This window comes from Coturnix japonica, chromosome 19 (genome assembly GCF_001577835.2).
Source record: "Coturnix japonica isolate 7356 chromosome 19, Coturnix japonica 2.1, whole genome shotgun sequence".
Classification (NCBI taxonomy): domain Eukaryota; kingdom Metazoa; phylum Chordata; class Aves; order Galliformes; family Phasianidae; genus Coturnix; species Coturnix japonica.
In genome coordinates, this window is record NC_029534.1 from 3,769,094 (window position 1) to 3,790,607 (window position 21,514).

The window sequence follows — 21,514 nt, forward strand, 5'->3', positions numbered from 1 at the left end:
TCCTTTCTTTATTCACTTATTCATTCATTTAATTGTTGTTGCTTTTTTTTCCTGTTTTGTTTCTTTCTTTTTCTCCCATAAACAACTATAGAAGCAGGTGACCCAGCAGACTTTGGCGAGCATCAGGCGTGGCAAAGAGCCCCACATCACTTGGCGGCAGCTCAGCCACGAGGAAGGTGCTTGGTGTGTTAGGAAGTCATGTTTTGGATGACCTATGAACTGTGGTAATGTTTACTATTCAAGAAGTGTCCTCGGAGCTTAAATGGAAATAAAATAGGATGGAAAGTGTTATCAACAGAGGCCAGGGAGGAAGGAAATGCCATCTGATGGATTTTAGTTTCACAGGACAATTTTGGGGTGCAGATACTGAGCAACCTCTAGAGTGTGCTGCCCATAAAAGCTCTCCTGCCTGGAAGGAGAGAGCTCCAGTTCTATCACACCAGTGAACTCGATTCCTCAAGCCTCAGAAGAGCTGAGGAAGCCCAGCTCAATCTTGTCTCCTAAAGGCAACACAGAAGACAGGATTTTCAGTGAACTACAATACACCACAGTGTTTATTAGCTCTGGATTAGTGTGATAAGCACAATGCTGCAGCCACGGGATATGTCCCACACTCTAAGCTTGCTCCTTCTGCTTCTTCAGCAGCTCCTCAGCTGCTCGATCTGGCAGTCACGCTGCTCTTGGCAGTACCACCATAGCAGTGTACTGCTCCACACTGCTGACAGTGTTGAAGACTGGAGACATGCTGGCAAACAGGGGGCTAGGGAAGCAAAGAGAAAGAGGTATCAGTGGGGAATGATGGGCACTGCTTGATGCTTTATTCTGCTGTGGAGAGGATAAAGGAGTGGAGGCTGATCTTTTTCAAGGAAAGAAAGCTCATGAAGCTCTGCTTCTGCACTTCTAGTGCCTGACAGGAGCAGTTAATGACATTCCAAAGACAAAGCTTGCAAGAGAGATGGGAGGAAGTCTGAAGCCAAACTCCTCTACAGTGCTGGGTGCTCCAGGTCAAGGCATGATTTCTCCATACCCTTCCCATACCCTATGGTCCATACCCTGCTAAATTCAGTAGTTTGTGATGTTGTGCCCTTCTACTGATACAGGCTTAGCAGTAGCAGCAATTACATTTATGCATAGCAATTTTGGGGTGCAGTTAGGACTGGATTGTTCATGTAAGGGCACAATAAGAAGCCTGTACTAAGCCAGGCTGACACTTGCATTTTGAGGGGGTTTATGGTAAAGTAACAGTGATACAAACCTGATGCTCTTCAGGTCTTCCAGAGTGAGTTTATTGATAGCAATGCCTTTAGTCTCAGCAAGGTGGACGGCCTTCCCTGAAGCAGCGTGAGCTTGTCTGAATGGCATCTGCAATGAGAAGGAGAGATGATGGTCCAGTCTGTGCTGAAGTCAAGAATGGATATTCTCCCATTTTGATTGGTTTATTTTTCCTTATAACAAGGAAGTCTAAACCTGCAGCTGTTGACCCACAATGACCATCACCTGGGAACAGAAGGCCTCGCTGAGCAGTACTCCACATCTTAAAAGATCAGAGCTTCCAGGCCTTCCTCTTGATACTTACTCCTTTACGAACCAAGTAGAGAGCGCAGATCAGTAACCAGCAACTCAGGGGTCAGAGCCTTCTCCATGTTCTCCTTATTGATCTGCAGAGGCAAAGCGAGGTGTTATCATCTGCTGCTCATTGGGGACCAAAGCATGGACTTCATCAAGGAAGGACCAGGTTCTCCAAGGGCTTTATGCCCAGGTGTATCTGAGCTGCCTGAGGTGGGGGCCCTAACAAGCAGTAGGAGTGAGCAAGTCATCATGTTTGGACCAGACTAGAGCTGTTACACACTGAAGATGTCCTCCAACCACATTCAGTAACGAGAGGCTGAAGCCTTACCTGGAGCGTAGAAATCACTCCAGTGGCAACCTGGAGCACAGCAGTCAGAGTGTCCACAACATCAAAGACAGCTTCCTTGTCTTCCTGAGTGAGAGTATGGATGGAAATTGCTGTTAGATTAATTGATGCAGTGAAAAAGCCCACCAGCATGAGCAGCCTGGCCAGCAGAGCAGGAATGTCATCATAGAATCTTGGACTGGGTGTGATTTACAGCATGCAGTATCACAGCTCCATCTTTTATCATCTTACACATGCATGCAGGGGAAATATAGTCCTAAGAGGCTTCTATAGAGCATGAGACAACTGTGTCTCTTCAGAGATCTGGAGTGAAAACTAATTTCTGTTTTACCTGCAGATCCTTGTTGTAGGTGCTTGGAAGTCCTTTCAAAACCATGAGAATAGCAGCCAACTGCAGAGAAACAGGTATGGCAGTTGGTTAATTTTTACACAGATGAAGCTTCTTCAGCAGTTTCCCTGCCCCTCTTCTTTCTTTAACAGGCTCACCCGTCCAAACACACGACCAGCTTTGCTGCGGATCAGTTCCAGGCTATCAGGGTTTTTTCTTCTGAGGCAACAGGCTGCTGCCAGTGCTGGAAGAAAGGAATTGGAAGTGGAATGGTGAGCAAAACCCCAGTCTGGGCCCTGTTCCACAGAAGGCATGAGCAGGAAGGACTTGTTTTTGCTGTGCCCTCAGAGAGGCAGGGCAGTGGCTGTGCTGCACTGAGATTGATAGAGAGGAAGTCTGTTAGTATTGAAACCCAGGCTGTGCTGGGAAGGGCTTTGGCAGGAATTCCCAGCAGAGAAGGAAGTTTTCTGTGCCTGTTCTCTTACAGCATATTTCTGCAGCAGTAGCTGGGGAGGAGTGACCAGTGAATGGAGATGTGATTGAGTCGCCAGAATTAGAATCACTGATCCTTATGGGGAATTTTCACCCTCAGGCTGTTTTTCTCTCAGGCTTTGCATCCTCTGGAGTGTTGATTTATGTGTCAGTCTTGTGCAGCGGGAACACCAACTTCCTCATTCTCTTAGGAAGGGATAATGGAGGAGAGACTGAGGGAAAAGGCTGTTTGCCCCATGACCAGACACCTACCTATAGGTCATAAGAAGAGGGTCACAAAGCCAAATTCAGTGGTGCTGAAGATGATGAGATCTTCAGCCAGCTTGCTAAGGTGGATCATCAGCAGGGTGGCAACAGAGAGTAATTCCACTGCAGAAAGGGCACAATAGCAGGAGGTGAAAGGAAGGTTTGTGTTTGACAAACAAGGAAGTCCTGACTGAAGCTTAAATGTGTGCAAAGATTTTCTGTTTGTTTAGTTCCCATTGTGGGATTTCAGGTCCCTTGTTAAATGAGGATAACTGGGAAGGTGTCTAATATCTGCTTCTAATGTGGGGAGGGAGGAATGGTGGAGTTGTACTTACCCACGAAGTCTCTCTCACTGATGGCATCCATGCTGTTCAGGCTGATGGATGCAAAGTCCAGCTCTGTAAGGAAAGTGGTGGATGAAAGATATCATGTTTAGACTGACTTGAAGTCTGCAGCTTGTCCCAGCAGGTGTCTGTGAGCCCTTTAGTAGTCCAAGGAGGACAAATAAGCTGTGTTGAGGAATTATTTGTCCCAGGTGGCCAGTGTGTAACAGAAGTTGTTCAATTATATCTACTATTATACCATACTGACACATGCTTTCTTAATTTGCTAAAAAGTCTTATTTCTTACTAATTCCTTGGGAACTGCTTGCGCCCTGTGCCCTTGGTCATCAGATAATATTCTATTTTTGTATTTATTACCCTCCCTCTCTATGTTAAGGTGCTACAGTGTATCTGAAAATAGCATTACGACATTGTGTCAGTGTTTCTCTCATTCCCAGATATTATAATCAGACCTGTGCTACTCAGTCAGGGAGACATTTACCACTACACAGAAGCTCTCTATCAATTTCCAGTGGGTTGCCAGCCAAAGCTCCGCTGCCAGGGAAAAAGAAACAGAAGTCACACATGATATCATGCAGAATCCAACAAAAACTGATCTCTAACAATGAGGGATGACACCTCTTTCTCTCTTCAATAGAATCTGGTGTCAAACTGCTCCTTGAAACATGGTCTGAGCCTCAGCAAACTGAACTCTAGACTAAACCAGAAGTTCTCTTCCAAAGAAAAAGATTGACATGATGAAAGCCTTGTAGTTCTTGACTTCAAATAGGAGGGAGAAGAGTATCTCTTTGGTGGGTATGTCAATCACAGCACCTTTCTATGCGTGAAGGAAGGCTTTGAGATTTTGAAACTCTGCAGTTTCTTGTAGCACACAAGCGCTGGTGGTTCAGAGGATGTAATGGTCTGCCTCTTGGTCATTTAATAGAGCAAAGTGATGCCCAGGGATTACACAGAAAGTAGACATTACCTTCCCAGAGGCAAGACATCCATCCTTTTCTTCACATCACCCAGGCGCTCAGAATCACGGGTCAGTGCAACAGCGTGGCTAGGAGGGGACATGAGAGAAAGCAGATGTGTCTCCCCCAGTTGCCCCATCACAGAATGATGCACTTTTATGCTCCATCTGTGCAGGGCTCCAGGAATGGAGAAAGGTTCCCTTCCTAGGGCCCAGTGTGAAAGGTGGTTACCTGAGCAGGAACTGGCTCCATCTGATGGGCAGAGCTTTCTGCAGGTGGGTGTAGCCAGGCATGATAACATCAAATTTCTCTGTGTGTGAAAGGAGAGAAAGACAGCTGTCAGTATAGAGAGTAGAAGCAGGTACACTCTCAGGTTTTCTGCTGGGTCATGAGGAGAATATCTTGTTGTGTGGCACTTCATCTTTGCCTTCCTCTCCCTGTATCCCCAGGATACAATGAGGAAAGAGGAATGTCTCTCTGATGTGGGCTGTGAGGAAAGAGGGGCTATTCCCTGTGCTGTCACACAGTGCCTGACTGTAACTTCCTTTGCAGGAGACCTTGCTGTTGCCATGATTGTTGTCAGTTAAAGAGCGAGTCTAGAAGTCTCCTGTCCCAAGAAGGCTGTGACTATGGACGTGTTAAAGGACTCACATGGCAGCGCGCTCCACCAGGGTCTTGATTGAGCTGCAGCAGGTGAAGTGGAGATGACAGAGATGGAACTCTTCAGGAGCAGCTTCAGGTCAGTCACAACCTGGACAAGATTGGCCACAGTGAGATAAAGGAGAATGTGACATGCTTAGTGACCAAATACAGTTAAGCTGAAAGGCAAGGTAGGGCTACCAACTCTTCATTCTGTGTGATATGAAGGGACATTTTACCAGCTATGCCCCACGTCTCTGATTCATGAAAGTTGCTGTATATTGCTTTCCAAAGCTCATTTTTTTTCAGTGGACTTCTCAGGTGTAGGCAGCTTGGGATGGAATATCCCCTATAATATTCCCCAAAGTTTGTCATTAGCAAAAGGCTGATCCCAAAAGATGCATGGCATCCAGTCAGTAAAGTAATGAATTCTGTGGGCTTTCCAAGGGATGTCAGCAGAAGTTATACCATTAATCTGCAGAAACCACTCCCCTGTGCTTATGAATCACTGCAGCATCACTAGCTTAAAGCCATAGGGAGCACATGCTGGAGAGCATCATTGTATGCAAGGGAGGACAGAAAGAAGCTTGATAAGAACCTGAGGTGTGAGAGTAATACAGGGGGAGAAAAAAAAGTAGTTCTATACCTACCTGATCATTCCTGCTTCTTCCAGTGTGCAGCTTTCCAGCTATATCCCCAATCAGCTCCTGAGGACAAGAGAATAACTTCTGTCAGTGTCTCTGTATTGCAAGCAAAAGAGTTACTGTAAGAGCAGACCTCCTCCTAGCTCTAGGATCCAGTAAGTAGCTATGGGTTCTCTTCTGGGGGAGGGCAAGTTTGGTTTCTAGGCTTGTACAGTATCTCTTCCACAAAGGGGTATTGGACACTGTTGGCTGTACACCTGGCATGTCAGTATCATGGGGTGTTGAGGAATTTCACTGTGCTGGGGACAGAGGCTCATGTGCTCAATGTCAGGCAGCTCTACACAGAGAAGGAGAAGAACAAGAGGTTAAAGGACCCAAACCTTCAGTCTGCGTTCGTTGGCAGTGTGAATATCCTCATCGCTTTGTTTCACCACAAAGACTCCCTTAGACCATTCCTCAGAGATCTATAAATGTCAACAGAAACACAAGTCAGCTCATACTGATTCCCTGAGTGAAGGGGTGTAAGTTGTCCCCAGGAAATACCAAGTTCTGCCCTCCAAATGGAAATGAAAGCATTCTCACAGGTGCTCCAGCATTCCTGTTCTTTCAGGCCAAGGCTGGCTGCTCGCTCTATCTCTATATTCTGTATTGCACTTGGTGGAGATTCATCTTTTGATCCTCGCTGATCCTGCAGTCCTGGCTATGGCAGGACTTAAGCATCACAGTGAGAAAGTGAGCTGAAGTGGCAGTCATTGCTTTAGCATTGTCCATAAAGATTTTCCTATACAAACATTGTATAGGCTGCCCATTATCCATGGTAGGTGAGCAACAACAATGAATATTTCAGAAAAAGTGCTTAGTGGCTGGCTCTTCTTCACCCCTATACAATACCGTGCATTGCCTTCTACTAAGTCAGGCAGCCAGGCACAAAGGGATCCCAAGTGCCATTGGAAAAATAATACTCCTAATTCATACTGAAACAATTCCTCAGGTACGTTCAGTAGGATGAGCGGGCATCCCTTTTGGGAAGGCACTTTCACACGTAATTAGAACTAAGCAATAGGACATAAGGAGAGAGAAAGATGCTTTTTAGTGCAACTCAGGGATGCTTTCAGATAAGGAGCTATTCATCTTAGTAGTAATGTAGGGATTATATATAGGCCTGAGTATGCATGACAGTATATGAAAGAAATAAATACCTTTTCCAGGCCACTCAGGATCTTCTCCAGCTCTGTTTTAGTTAGGATACCAGCCTTCTCCAAGGCTTTGGCATAAGCCATGCTCCCCTGGATATCAACTTGAGACAGTCTCTGATCATAGGCAATAGAAGAGTTGAGCATCTCCATGATGGGATCTGTGCTTCCGCTGAATCTTCCCCCCCAAAGTTTATCTCCCTGAGAGAGAGGAAGAGGCAAATCAAAGAGGCCTAATAACTTCATTTATAGTTTTAAGAACGTTGTAATTTTCACTGAGAACTTTATCCTGTGTAGAGGCCAAGCTCAGGTATGTCCTTTCAGTGCGGTCCTTTTTTATTGTTGTCTAATAGAGGCAGATTTTTCTTTGTTTGACAAGTAGTTATGGGCCAGCATCAGCCACATAACAAGTGACTGAAGTTACTGTTCAGGCACCTCCAGAGTCCAGGATGTGCTTCCAAGCTTTACCAAAAAATTAGCATCAAATCAGCTAAGGTGCAGACTCTAGAACTCTTGAGTACCTTTCAGCATCAGGAATGTCCAGAAAACACAAAGAAGATTTTAAAATATGTAAGAAGAAAACTTGTTTTTCTACCCAAGCCAGACTGGTTTTCTAATCTCACAGCTTTGAACAAGTCATCTACCTAATTACTTCACTATGTGACCAAAGACAGGTACGTAATTGCTGCCATATGTCGTGACACTATGCGTGTAAACCTTTTGCATCAGTGATTTAGCAACTGAATGAATGAATTAAGAGCCATATGTGACACTTGGTCAGATCATTGCTTACCTGGGTATGATGCCCCTTGAAGCCATAGCTCTGGCAAATTTGAGTGGAAATAGCTGGGAATGTTACTTGTGCATAAGGCTTACAACTAATTCAAGATTCCAAAGCATTTCTCCAGTACCAGCAGGCACAAAGAATAAATTGGAAAACACTTAAAGGAAGGGCCTAAATTTATTTGCCACCGAGAATTGCAAAATAATCACCAATCTGTGTGATTTTTTTTTAAGTACCCCTGACAGTCTTTTCTCACGCTGTACGTTCTAACTACCATGGACAGCAAAAAGTTGGCCAAGACATTTGCAAACTAATCTGTGCTGGGGTTTTATCAGTCAGACAAAGTACTGTTGAGTAACCCTGGAAACCTTTTTCCCCAGTGACTGTCTCCACATCTCTGCCAATCCCTGCTGAAACAGCGTGTCTGAGAGGCCAGCAAGAGAAAGCCTACAGAGGTAAGTGTTGCACTTAGTTTTTTCACATCTTTACAGCAGCTTTGTCATCCAGCTGAAGGGAAGCAGAGAGGAAAATCAGAATCTGAAAGGAAAAGTTACAGGTCCTCAGTGGATCCAGTGCCCATGGAACTATGGCATAGGTATGTACAATTAAAAGCCAGTACCAGATGCTAAGTGCTTGAGTGAGGAACTGCTCTGTTTTAGGCATATCTTCTGTGCTATGGGGCTCCACAAAAGTAAGAGGTGGTTTTTCAGCCGAAACTGCAACAGATACATTTGCAATCAGGAAAACAAAACAGAAGGATTAACTTTAGATAGCAACAGAACTATGGTCAGGCTTGCACAGTCTGACAGCTGATGGACACTTGTCTATAACCAGCAGCTGAAACAGCCAGGGCTGTAGTAGCCATTCTGAAGGCAGGAGTTGCTAAAACAATTAGTCACTAGGCACAGAAACTGAAAATGAAGCTTTTGTATACAGAAGTAGTTACACAAGCTTTTGTGAAGTATCTGCCTGAGCACAAGCTGGCCTGAGTGAAGTGCAGCAGGGCGTTAAATTAGTCTCTCCGGGTTAAAGGCAGGAATCTGAGGGAGATAGCTGGCTGCAGGGACTTGGATTGTAACAAAGTTGAGCTTGCATTTGCCAGAGCAGAGGTAGAAAAAGCAAAATTTGCCCTCACCTCAGATGCCATTTCAGTTTACTCGTGTGCACTGTGCTCCCAGTGCAACCTGTGGAACAGAATAGAACAGCTCAGCTTTGTCCCTTCCCAGGGACCTCAGCCCAGCAGTACGGCCCCACTCACCGTCTCAGCCCGGCTGTTCACTCCGTGCTGCTCCCCGGTCCTTCTTGCTTTTACACTCCTTGGAATCTTGCTGGCAGCTCGTCCCGCCCCGGCAGGGCGGGGTGTCCCTGTGACCGGCCCCATTCCACTTCCCCCTCCCTTGTAGCATCCCGCAGAACTGGCTTGTTTCTGTTTGGCCTTTGGGAATGTGCTGCTACCACATATTTTTTTCTATCTGTACAACACCAGAAGTATTTGAGGGAATACAGGAAGTGCATCCCAGTTTTCTTGTCCCCTTTAGGATTTTTCTTGCCTTTCACCATCCCTGTTGTCACAGGACCTTGGGGCCCAGTGGGGTTGCATGATTAGGGTATGTTATTTTCTGTAGCAGAGAGGACTCTGGCAATGACACAGTTTAGCATCAGGCTCTGACTACCCATCCTGAATGAGCAGATATATTTTGTCACTGGGTTTGCAGAGCACTGCCTTCAGTATTAGCCCAGAACAAGGCTCACATTCTGTCTGGAGTTTCCCTCTTCTTCTGAAGCCCTCCATGCTTGATGCTGCCCTTGCCTTGTTGATCTTTCTTGAGTGTCTTTATCCTTATTCTGGGTTTTGACTGAAGGTTGTTGGGAAGCTGTCAAAACAGTAAGCGTCACATTTGCATTCAGAATGGATTATACACAGGGAAAGGCTTTACATCCTAGTGTTTGTGATACAGGCTCAATATTGATTATATGGAACACGCATTACACACACAAAGGATGTACCTCTACTCTTAAGACGATGCAGAGAAGTTGCCCAAAGTCCATGAAGGCTGGAGGAGGATGTTCAACACACTGAAGTCAGGAGGGGTTAGAGAGCACCCAGCTGCTCCTGGCACCTCTCCCTGAGAGGCTTCTTTTTATACCCACAGGGCTAGAGAAGGGAAGATGGGATCTCTATGGCATTTCCTGAGTTTCCCTGTGTCTACTTTATAATTTGAGTTCTTACATCATTAAGCACCCTATGTTTGTATGAATGAAAAGTTTGGTTTCTAAATATTACCTGTATTTAGCTACATGGTTAAATATAACAGTGAATGCTCCAATTTCTGCTCTACTTCTAGGCCTCTGAGTAATTTTTTCCACTTCTCTGTACATGCATCTCTCTGTAACATGGGGCATAGAAACGATGGAGGAATCACAGTGAAGGTAGTTCATGCTGCTGCTGGTGAAGGCTACATGGGCACACTTGGGTATTGCTGTCTCAAATTCATCCCTGGTGCCTGCAGGGGACGTTGCTGTCATACGAATTCATCTCACTACTCTTGTGACAGTGGCTCTGTTTTTCTAATTGAGAACTAGAGGGCAGAATGGCCATGCATAGCAATGTGATTAGGAGACAAAATATTCAGTGGGACTTTTTTGGAGCATGAAAGCAGGCTAGAGATATTTTCCTTGAGGAGACTAAGTGAATATCTCTTTACTTGGTGTAATGTTTAAGAGCCCCTCTTTTTATCTGGTTGGGTGTCAGACCAGAGTTACAGAACCATCTGCTGAGACTTTCAGTAGTTCATGAAAAAGCTACATATCAGAATGTCTATCTAAAAAGATAGTTTTTGAATTCTTGGCTTAAATGCCTTCCCGTTGTCTGTGATGGAGCAGAGATTTAAGCCCCAGACCCTCCCAAGTACTGCCCAAGACACTGATCCTTCTGTTTGTGCAGAATTCCTTAAGATGACAGACAGGACTTTAAGCACTCAAATCACAGTGTGTCATAGAGTGATAGTGAAAGCGTGAAGATGTTCTGGGTCAGTCTCCTGTAACATCTGTGGACTTCAGAGATCTTCAGAGTTTCGTTCCAGCCAATGTTATCCCATAATTTTAAGAAAATGGTGGATGGGTAGGAAGCAGCAATGACTATGAACTACTTGTCTGTGTAGGAGGCTGAGATGTGATAATCTGCTAAAAGCTCTTGTTTTGCTTTCAGTTTGGCAAGGCCCAATGTCATTCGGTACAGCTATAAGAAGCAGCGCTTGGCTCCTGCTGCTAGGAGCAAGAGGAAATCTGTTTGGCTGGTATTGAGCAGGGCTAGGAGATACAAACAAGGAAAAAGAGGGGAGTGGTGTGAATTGAGAAAGATTATGGGAGAGAAGAAAAGAAATATGAGAAAGAAATGGAGAGAGATCTTTTGCTCTGGCTGTTAGCGTTGAGTATTGATGTCACCTCTCCCTCTATTACACCTTTTCCTCTCAGTTAAGCAAGCAGAAGTGGTTTCCCTTCCACAGATGACCTATCTAGAGACTGAGACACACGCTCTGTTTCTGTTTTGGATTACAAAGCAACAGAGCAAACACAAAGGTGATTTTTGGAGCAGTAATTTAAACATGGTGCTCTTAACGTGGCTGTAGAATAGGTCACGTTAAAGGCTAAGAGTAAGGAGAGACTGTAAGGTGAAAATAATGCGAAGATGGTAATAATACAAGAAGGATTGTGATAAGTATCCAAAAGGTCATCTATAGGAAAAAACATGCCAGTATAGAAGCCTTCAGTCTGGCTGGAAAACACTGAGGCAATCTCTAAGAGGTGCAGCCTCAGTGGTGGTCAGTCCTTAAATGAAGTTTAGAAGTGGAGTCAATTACCCTCACCTGTGCTCCCACAGCTGACCTGACACTTGCCTCAGCTGATTAATCAGAGGTTCAGGCTGTGATTACCAGTTTCCCATACAGAGACTGAGGGTGGTAGGAAGCATTGAAGAAAGAGAATTTTATGTTGCTGGTGCTTCTATATATTTTGTATTTTTGCTTTTCATGTATTTAAATGCTGTAAAGGTAGATTGAAATCACTTGTGTCTTCTGGGATACATCATTAATGGCAGGAGATTTAGTTTATGGTACTTTGTACTGTCTGTGCTACAGCCCTTAACCAAAACACAGTGAGGCAATGCTTGTGTTCCTGCCATTACCTACGTGTGTTGCAGAGCCTTGCAGTACTCTGAGTCAATAACGTGTTGCTGTATCAGCATGGAGAGCAGGGGGCTGAGCAAACTACCAGCTTTAAAATGTTTTGACGGAAGAGAAATTGTCCATGACAACTAGAACTATTGTACTGTCAGTACCAAGTTAGTGTTTAATGAAATTTGCCCTGGGTGCTGCACTTGCATTCCTCATATAATGCTTTTTCTTGTCTGTGTCCTGCTTTTATATTTGCAAGGACAGAAGTGAAGATAGTAGATAATTACTGAGAGTCAGCCAGCAATGCCAGCTTGTTTTCAAGTCCTCTGCCCCCAGCTGGCTTGGCCTGTGTCACACAGAAAGAAGAGCTTTCCTGAAAACATGCAACTCCTGTTCTTTGGAGCAAACCAGAGCTGAAGGTGGTTTAATGATGAATGAGGAGGAGCTGTGGGTTGACCTGCTGACCACATTCTGCTTAAGACTAAGTATGTTCCACTGCCCTCCTGCTGCCCAGTAAGAGTTCTTTTGCCAGGAAGGAGAGAGTTCATTCACACCAGTGACCAGCCTCAGAAGGGCTGAGGAATCCCAGCTCAATTTTGTCCCTCGAAAGCAATACGCAACACAGGATTTTCAGTGAACTACAATACACCACAGTGTTTATTAACTCTGGATTAGTGTGATAAGCACAACGCTGCAGCCACGGGATATGTCCCCACACTCTAAGCTTGCTCCTTCTGCTTCTTCAGCAGCTCCCTCAGCTGCTCGATCTGGGCAGTCACGCTGCTCTTGGCAGTACCACCCATGACAGTGTACTGCTCCACACTGCTGACAGTGTTGAAGACCTGGGAGACATCGCTGGCAAACAGGGGGCTAGGGAAGCAAAGAGAAGAGGTATCAGTGGGGAATGATGGGCACTGCTTGATGGCTTTATTCTGCCTGTGGAGAGGATAAAGGAGTGGAGGCTGATCCTTTTTTCAAGGAAGAAAGCCTCATGAAGCTCTGCTTCTGCACTTCTAGTGCCTGACAGGAGCAGTTAATGACATTCCAAAGACAAAGCTGCAAGAGCAGAGGGAGGAAGTCTGAAGCCAAACTCCTCTACAGTGCTGGTGCCTCCAGGTCAAGGCATGAATTTCTCCATACCCTTCTAGTACCTGTGGCCCATACCCTGCTCAAGTCAAAAGGCAGCACTGTTGTCTTCCTCACCAAACTTCAGTTGGTACAAGCTTGGCATTAGCAGCAATAGTATACGGACCAGGAAGAATTTTGCAGTGCCATCAAGCCCAGGGTATACACAGAAAGGGATCACGAGGAAGCCAGGCTGACAACTGTCTTTTGAGCGGATCTATGGTAATGTGGTACAAACCTGATGCTCTTCAGGTCCTCCAGGGTGAGATTATTGATGGTGATGCCTTTAGTCTCAGCAAGGTGGACGGCCTTCCCAGAAGCAGTTTGGGCTTGTCTGATCGGCATCTACAACAAGAAGCAAAGAGCACAATCAAGTAACCAGGTGAGTGAAGTTCAGTCTTGGGCAAGAATAGATGTGCTCTCATTTTGGTTGGTTTGTTTTTAATTAGAGACTGAAATCCGAATCCTTGTTTTCTGGGGTGTGAAGAAGGGAGGCATTAGGACGGAAAATTCCACCTGTAAATTACTATCAAGTCCACCTGGCAGCAGTTCCACTACTTGGGATACATGTAAAGAATGTTTTTCCAGCTTTCGTGTTTGTTGACCCACACTGACCATCACCTGGGGACAGAACAGAAGGCCTCATCTCAGGCCCTCATTGAGCAGTATTCTGCATCCAAAGAAGTCAGAGCTCCAGGCCTTCGTCTGATACTTACTCCTTTACGAACCAAGTAGAGAGCCAGATCAGTAGTCAGCAACTCAGGGGTCAGAGCCTTCTCCATGTTCTCCTTGTTGATCTGCAGAGAGGAGAGGCAGAGTGAGATGTTATCATCTGCTGCTTGTTGGGGACACACCGGGGACCAAAGAATGGACTTCATCAAGGAGGGACCAGGCTCTCCAAGGATTTTCTGCCCAAGTGTATCTGAGCTGCTTGTAGTGGGAGCCCTAACAAGCAGTAGGAGTGAGCAAGTCATCATGTTAGGACCAGACTAGATCTTGTATCTGTACTACATTTAAACTGTGTCCTCCAACCTCATTCAGTAATGAGAAGCTGAAGCCTCACCTGGAGGGTAGAAATCACTCCAGTGGCAACCTGGAGCACAGCAGTCAGAGTGTCCACAACATCAAGGACAGCTTCCTTATCCTCCTGAGTGAGAGCATAGATGGAAATTGCTGTTAGATGACCTGATGCAGCCCCAGTTTTATCATCTTGCACACAAGCTGTACTTGTGCAATAAATGTAGTGCAAGAGACTCCTGCAGAGAATAAGACAACTGTGTCTCTTCAAAGAACAGGAGTGGAAGCTAATATCTGCTTTACCTGCAGATCCTTGCTGAAGGTGCTTGGAATTCCTTTGAGAACCATGAGAATAGCAGCCAACTGCAGAGAGAAACAGGTATAACAGTTAATTACAGGAAGAGAAACACATTGCCCCAGCAGAGATTCACAGCCTAAACCTGGCATCATTTTAATTGTTACACAGAAGCATGAAGGAGCTTCTTCAGCCCCAGTATGAGCAGTTTCCCTGCCCCTTTTCTTTCTTTAACAGGCTCACCCGTCCAAACACACGACCAGCTTTGCTGCGGATCAGTTCCAGGCTATCAGGGTTTTTCTTCTGAGGCAACAGGCTGCTGCCAGTGCTGGAAGAAAGGAATTGGAAGTGGAATGGTGAGCAAAACCCCAGTCTGGGCCCTGTTCCACAGAAGGCATGAGCAGGAAGGACTTGTTTTTGCTGTGCCCTCAGAGAGGCAGGGCAGTGGCTGTGCTGCACTGAGATTGATAGAGAGGAAGTCTGTTAGTATTGAAACCCAGGCTGTGCTGGGAAGGGCTTTGGCAGGAATTCCCAGCAGAGAAGGAAGTTTTCTGTGCCTGTTCTCTTACAGCATATTTCTGCCAGCAGTAGCTGGGGAGGAGTGACCAGTGAATGGAGATGTGATTGAGTCGCCAGAATTAGAATCACTGATCCTTAATGGGGAATTTTCACCCTCAGGCTGTTTTTCTCTCAGGCTTTGCATCCTCTGGAGTGTTGATTTATGTGTCAGTCTTGTGCAGCGGGGACACCCACTTCCTCATTCTCTTAGGAAGGGATAATGGAGGAGAGACTGAGGGAAAAGGCTGTTTGCCCCATGACCAGACACCTACCTATAGGCATCAGAGAGGGTCACAAAGCCAAATTCAGTGGTGCTGAAGATGATGAGATCTTCAGCCAGCTTGCTAAGGTGGATCATCAGCAGGGTGGCAACAGAGATTAATTCCACTGCAGAAAAGGCAGAATATCAGGAGGTGAAAAGAAGGTTTGTGTTTGACAAACCAGGAAGTTCTGTCTGGAGCTTAAATGTGTGCAAAGATTTTCTTTTTGTTTACTTCCCATTGTGGGATTTCAGGTCCCTTGTTAAATGAGGTTAACTGGGAAGGTGTCCAACGTCTGCTTCTAATATGGGGGAGGGAAGAATGATAGAGTTGTACTTACCCACAAAGTCTCTCTCACTGATGGCATCTATGCTGTTCAGGGTGATGGAAGTCATGTCCAGTTCTGAAAGGAAAGTGACAGATAAATAAGGTCAGGTTTAGCATGACCAGGGCTTGAAGTTAGCAGACTACCCCAGCGTACAGGTGACTGAGTCCTTGAGTAATTCCAACAGCACACATATGCTGTTGTGTTATGCTGCATGGGAGCTACCACCTCACAGACATAGCCTGTCTTTTTGGATTATAAAAAACATATGAATCCTTGACACTTGGTACAGGGTTACAGTGCATGATAATGCCTTGGGAAGCCACATGTTGTTTCTTCCCTCCCTCCCAAATACATCAAGTAGATCCATTCTACACAACAGTAGACATTTACCGCTACGCAGAAGCTCTCTGTCAATTTCCAGTGGGTTGCCAGCCAGAATTCCACTGCAAGGGGAGAAGGAAACAGAAGTCATGTATATTATCTTGCAAATTCCAATCAGAATTGACCTTTATTAAGCAGAGAAGATATCCTTCAAGATGTTAGCAAAGTGATGCCCAGGGATTACACAGAAAGCAGACATTACCTTCCCAGAGGCAAGACAGTGATCCTCTTCTTCACCTCACTCAGGCGCTCAGAATCACGGGTCAGTGCAACAGCATGGCTAGGAGGGGACATGAGAGAAAGGAGATGAAGCCAAGAAACCTTGCATGAGATGAGAGGAAATTCTGTCCAAAGATGGGGCATCCTGAGAGTTGGCCTCCACAGTGCACTCAGTGTTTGCATCTCTGGCTGGTGAGAGCCAAGAGGCAATGGACATGGAGCTTTCCTGTGGCAGCTTTCAGGTTTAGTTCTGCTGTGTCTCCCCCAGTTGCCCCATCACTGAATGATGCACTTTTATGCTCCATCTGAGCAGGGCTCCAGGAATGGAGAAAGGTTCCCCTCCTAGGGCCCAGTGTGAAAGGTGGTTACCTGAGCAGGAACTGGCTCCATCTGATGGGCAGAGCTTTCTGCAGGTGGGTGTAGCCAGGCATGATAACATCAATTTCTCTGTGTGTGAAAGGAGAGAAAGACAGCTGTCAGTATAGAGAGCAGAGGCAGGTACACTCTCAGGTTTTCTGCAAGGTCATGAGGAGAATATCTTGTTGTGCGGCACTTCATCTTTGCCTTCCTCTCGCTGTATCCCCAGGATACAATGAGGAAGGAGGAATGTCTCTCTGATGTGGGCTGTGAGGAAAGAGAGGCTATTCCCTGTGCTATCACACAGTGCCTGACTGTAACTTCTGCAGCAGAAGATGTTGTTGTTGCTGTGATTGTTGTCAGCTAAAGAGCAAGTCTAGAAGTCTCCTGTCCCAAGAAGGCTGTGACTATGGACGTGTTAAAGGACTCACATGGCAGCGCGCTCCACCAGGGTCTTGATGAGCTGCAGCAGGTGAGTGGAGATGACAGAGATGGAACTCTTCAGGAGCAGCTTCAGGTCAGTCACAACCTGGACAAGATTGGCCACAGTGAGATAAAGGAGAATGTGTCATAGATGGTAGCCTGACACTGTCATTGTAAAATAGCCTTGTTCTATATGTTGGGAAGATGAATCTTCCATTTATCAGAGGCAGCTCAGTTCAGAGATTTCCTGAAATGAGGAGGGGAGGATCACAATGGAAAAAAACAAATAGTTCCATATATACCTGTTCATTCCTGCTTCTTCCAGTCTGCAGCTTTCCAGCTATATCCCCAATCAGCTCCTGAGGACAAGAGAATAACGTCTGTCAGTGCCTCTATTCTGAGCAAGAGATTAATGCAAGAGCAGATATCCTGCCACTCAAGCAAGGGGTTCAGGTTTAGGGTTCTCTTCTGGGGAAGGGGAAGTTTGGGTTCTAGACTTTTACAGCCTCTCTTCCACACAAAAGAGGTCCTGGATACTGTTGGCTGTAAACCTAGTATGTCAGTATAGCAAGATGTTGAGGAATTTCACCATGCTGGGGACAGAGGCATATGTGCTCAATGTCAGGCAGCACTAACTAGAGAGGGAGAGAAATAAGAGGTTAAAGAACCCAAACCTTCAGTCTGCGTTCAATGGCAGTCTGGATATCCTCATCACTTTGGGTCATTACAAGGACTCCCTTAGATGATTCCTCAGAGATCTATAAATATCAACAGAAACACAAGTCAGCTCATACTGATTCCCTGAGTGAGGGGCTGTAAGTTATCCCCAGGAAATACCAAGTTCTGCCATCCAAATGGAAATGAAAGCATTCTCACAGGTGCTCCTGCATTCCTGTTCTTTCAGGCCAAGGCTGGCTGCTTGCTCTATCCCTATATTGTGTATTGCACTTGGTGGAGATTCATCTTTTGATCCTTGCTGATCCTGCACTCCTGGCTATGGCAGGACTTAAGCATCACAGTGAGAAAGTGAGCTGAAGTGGCAGTCATTGCTTTAGTATTGTCCGTAAAGATTTTCCTATACAAACATTGTATAGGCTGCCCATTATCCATGGTAGGTGAGCAACAACAATGAATATTTCAGAAAAAGTGCTTAGTGGCTGGCTCTTCTTCACCCCTATACAATACCGTGCATTGCCTTCTACTAAGTCAGGCAGATGGACACAAAGGGATCCCAAGTGCCATTGGAAAAATAATAGTTCTAATTCATACTGAAACAATTCCTCAGGTACGTTCAGTCTGAAGAGGATGGGCAGGCAGGTTGTGCTGAGCACACCTCACTGAGGCACCAGGTTTCCATAAGCAGCATTCTTGCTGTGCTCAGTAGGGATTTTTGCTGCAGCTAGATGGATTCTAAGCATTTATCTCCTGTCCAGAACATCTGCTAGAGTATCAAATGCAATACACACAGGCTTCTGCAATTCTTCCTGGTTTCAGACAGCATTCCCTTACAGGAATGCACTTTTCCACATGCCTAGTACTAAGAAATAGGATGTGGGGATACAGAAAGATTGTCTTTAGAGCATGGACCCAGGGAGGTGACAACAGATGCTATCGGATAAGCTATTCATCAAAGTACTCTTGTGGGAATTGTTCTGAGCATGCAGGGCAGTTTATGAAAGAAATAAATACCTTTTCCAGGCCACTCAGGATCTTCTCCAGCTCGGTTTTAGTTAGGATGCTAGCCTTCTCCAAGGCTTTGGCATAAGCCATGCTTGCCTGGATATCAACTTCAGTCAGTCTCTGCTCAGTGGATATAGAAGAGCTGAGAATCTCCAGGATGGGATCTGTACTTCCAACAAATCTTCCTCCCAATAGTTTATCCCCCTGAGAGTAATGAAGTTAAAGGACATTCAAATGCATTATTGATATATTCTCCTAAAAATCTCTCAATGCCACGTTCAAGTAAAACTGTGGGAATGTTTTATATATCCCTTATTTATATGTTTTATATACCCTTTTTCTAATATATATATATTTCTATCCCAAATCCTCAAACACTTAGAAATTATAGCAGCGCTGAGCTGCGGGGTTGCTGGTACCATGGACAGCGGGCGGCTCCGATGGCCCTTTCCAGGCAGACGATGGAGAGGAGGAAACCTGTAGGTACGAAGTGCTCAAGTCTCTTTATCTTTTCTCTTTAAAGCAGTTTGTCAGCAGGAGTTGCAAGGGAGGAATCGAGTTGTGAAAGCAAGGTTTTGCAGCCTCGCTGGGAGCACAGCCCTCTGCAGTGAATGGATGGGGTGCTGAAGGCCAGTGCTGGGAGGTAAGTGCTTGGATGGAGAAGAGGTATTGGAATATATCTTAGTATATGGCAGTATATAAGTAGTAGAGAAGCAATTATCGCAGTATATAATTATATAAATAAATTTGCTGTTCACTTTCCATTTAAAATTTCAGGAAAAGAAATTTTCCTAAAATTCAGAAAAAGGCAGAGAGAATCACCCTGAAGCTCCCTATCAAATGCATCTGGATGCTCCGTGGAGCTATCAGTCATCTATCAGAGCACCCCAAGAGCACCCCATAGGAAAAGCAAAGTTTGGCCTCACCTCGGTTGCCATTTCGGACGACGTTTTGCTCGTGTTTGCAGCAATCCTGGCGCCTGGTGCAACCTGTGGAACAGCGAGGTGAGGCTCAGTTCAGCTCTGTTTGGCTCAGCTCAGCTCTGCCCCAGCCCCACAGCAGCACAGAGCCTCCCCAGCTGCCCGCACAGCCCTGCTCACCGTGTCCACAGCTCAGCCCTGGCTGGTCGCTCTGTGCTCTCCGGTCTCACTGCCCGGCTTTTACGTGCCTCGGAGCCTGGGCTGGAAGCTCGTCACGCCCCATTGGGGCGGGGTGTCCCCTAATCCAGCCCAGCTCTTCCCCTCCCTGGCCCCCCTCATGCTGCCCACCCCTTGTCCTGTGTTTGGCCACTGCTCAATCAGGAAAAGGTCAGGGAGAGGTTTCCCAGTGGGTAGGGTAGCTGTGAAGAAGAGAGCTGGTAAAGATGCCCTCATGTTGCTTGTTTGTAAAGTTATTGGTGTAAGAGCACCTGTAATGGGAGATTGTCTGCTGTGTGGTTTCAATGGCAGGTCATCTCCTTGTCAGGGAGTATCGTTGTGCTGAAGGAGTCTTTTTACTCTGGCATCCCCCTCTATATTGGTATGAATGTACTTGGGATGTTGGGTGGATCAACAACACTCCATCTACACTGCCACCAACACATGAGAATTAAACATCTGGGAGCTAATTTGTCTCCAGTTCCTGTGCAGATGAGCCTTTTCACCCCACCCCACTTCAGCTTTCAGGGTTTCTGCTGTCACCAATTGCATTGGGTCAATCTTGAGAAGTTCCTGTAAGCATGAGACTGAGGCTGTGGGATGTGAGTTTAGTGCAGTGCCACAGCGGTCACTAGGTCTGCGGCCCTGGCAAATAGCCCACGTCTTAACTCCCATCAGACTCTGAATATTATGGTTTTAAAGAATTGGTTAAAAAATGGGAGCGTTGGGAACATCTGTTCACAAAGCTGCTCCCCAGCTCCAGTTTCTCTTTAGACGCAATGCATTTCTGCTCTGAAAAAGCACTTGCTGGTTTCCCTTACTGTGTGTTGCTACAGTGTAGTATGCTTCCATCTGCATGGCACAGACCTTTGGCAAAGCTCAGGAAACATATTCTCATTTCCTTGTCCCCATTTCTTCCTTCCCTTTAGCTGACTGTCTGGTCTTTTTTCTTCTGTTCCCTCAGTTCTTCAACTTGTCTCCTTTTTCCATTTATTCCAGGGCATCTACACTTGGAAACTGCTGAATTGCTTTGTGATCACATCCTTCTTGCTTTGAAATCCATCATTTTTTACTACTTTTCTTGTCTCTTTCACCCTTTACGAGTGTCCTTGTCCTTACTCCTGGCTTTGATAGGAAATTGTTGTTGTTTTGGGAGAATCGTGAGCATTCAGTTTACAACCCAAGTGTACCCAGTACAGAGAGAATCTCTATCTCATGTTTGTTATATCACTGTAGGTTAACACACAGCCTGAGTGAGGATTACATGTCTTTCTGCCTGAGGATATCCAGCAGGATGTGCCCAGAAGGAAAAAGGGGAAAAGTAGAGATCCCAGGTGCCCAAGTGAGATGAGAGATCAGTAACACATTGTCTTCATGTCAAATATTTGTGGTGATGTATTGCAGGTTTTGGCCTTGAAATAAGTTGTTCTAATGGATGTTGTGGAACTAAAATCTGCAATCCACATGCAGCCGGGTATTAATCAACAGGAACGACTTAGCTGAATTTCTGGTGCTTTCACAATCTGTGCCTTGACCACAAATCTAGTTTTGTGATCAAGAAGCCTTCTGTATTTGCTATCAGGTGATCCCACTTTTATTAATCTATGCCTGGAATTATACATGGCAAGGACATGTATAATTCCGCATGGGATCCGTCAGTGTTATCACTGTGCACTAAGCAACTTCACAGAGATTAGTTTGTGTACAGAACGCTGCCTCAGTTTGTATTTAGGAGGTTATTAATTCTCTCTTTTCCTGTTTTTAGATGAAACACTTCATACCGATCTCTTCTGTACAGCGGGCAACATAGAATACAGTTGTAGTAGGAATGGAAGTGAAGCTGTAAAGCCAATCAGAAATCCTTAATGTGATTGAACAAACAGATGACTTAACGATGCTTGGGGCTGGGGAGGTTGTTTTTGAGGGAAAAATAGTGAAATAGCATTGCAGAATAGGTCTCTTCTAACAAACACTGGAATGTATCCTCATCATTATTATCTTCCCAGCTGACATACAATGAAG

General features: G+C 45.5%; 2 protein-coding genes, 2 long non-coding RNA genes and 1 pseudogene across 5 annotated transcripts in view; 3 read left to right on the forward strand and 2 right to left on the reverse strand.

The window, feature by feature from the left end:
* Positions 1 to 524: 524 nt before the first annotated feature.
* Positions 525 to 7,303, reverse strand: LOC107322502 (annotated as a pseudogene).
* LOC107322503 lies at positions 1,357 to 4,968 on the forward strand. Of its 2 annotated transcripts, none has more exons than XR_001558970.2 (3): positions 1,357 to 2,320; positions 2,396 to 2,515; positions 4,834 to 4,968. It is a non-coding gene; the product is annotated as an uncharacterized LOC107322503 (long non-coding RNA). The 2 variants fall into 2 exon arrangements; XR_004309321.1 differs by lacking the exon at positions 4,834 to 4,968 and adding an exon at positions 3,963 to 4,577.
* On the forward strand, positions 5,063 to 17,126 carry LOC116654250. Its single transcript, XR_004309320.1, has 7 exons — positions 5,063 to 5,719; positions 7,922 to 7,996; positions 11,978 to 13,220; positions 13,642 to 14,234; positions 14,388 to 14,506; positions 16,483 to 16,725; positions 17,002 to 17,126. It is a non-coding gene; the product is annotated as an uncharacterized LOC116654250 (long non-coding RNA).
* On the reverse strand, positions 12,341 to 19,523 carry LOC107322497 (delta-1 crystallin). The gene is made up of 17 exons (XM_015880583.2): positions 19,457 to 19,523; positions 19,283 to 19,345; positions 18,366 to 18,560; positions 17,351 to 17,434; positions 16,979 to 17,035; positions 16,685 to 16,782; positions 16,266 to 16,343; positions 15,880 to 15,957; positions 15,687 to 15,739; positions 15,309 to 15,371; positions 14,981 to 15,095; positions 14,394 to 14,478; positions 14,159 to 14,218; positions 13,902 to 13,985; positions 13,555 to 13,635; positions 13,077 to 13,183; positions 12,341 to 12,583 (listed from the first exon to the last, which is right to left on the reverse strand). The coding sequence occupies exons 2-17, from the start codon at positions 19,292 to 19,294 to the stop codon at positions 12,433 to 12,435; spliced, it is 1,401 nt and encodes a 466-aa protein (XP_015736069.1). The 5' UTR covers positions 19,295 to 19,345; positions 19,457 to 19,523; the 3' UTR covers positions 12,341 to 12,432.
* Positions 18,880 to 21,514, forward strand: part of CRCP (CGRP receptor component) — a 32,406-nt gene continuing 29,771 nt past the window's right edge. The window contains exons 1-2 of the mRNA XM_032448451.1: positions 18,880 to 18,999; positions 19,134 to 19,360. Coding sequence (XP_032304342.1) covers positions 19,197 to 19,360 — 164 coding nt within the window. The 5' untranslated portion in view covers positions 18,880 to 18,999; positions 19,134 to 19,196. The remainder of the gene's footprint in view (positions 19,000 to 19,133; positions 19,361 to 21,514) is intronic.

Excerpts from the sequence above, each read along its gene's own strand:
- LOC107322497 (XM_015880583.2), bottom strand. Across the intron at positions 13,184-13,554 it reads TCTACTTGGTTCGTAAAGGA|ATGCCGATCAGACAAGCCCA; the intron begins GTAAGTATCAGA and ends TTCTTGTTGTAG. Across the intron at positions 12,584-13,076 it reads GAGGACCTGAAGAGCATCAG|CCCCCTGTTTGCCAGCGATG; the intron begins GTTTGTACCACA and ends TTGCTTCCCTAG.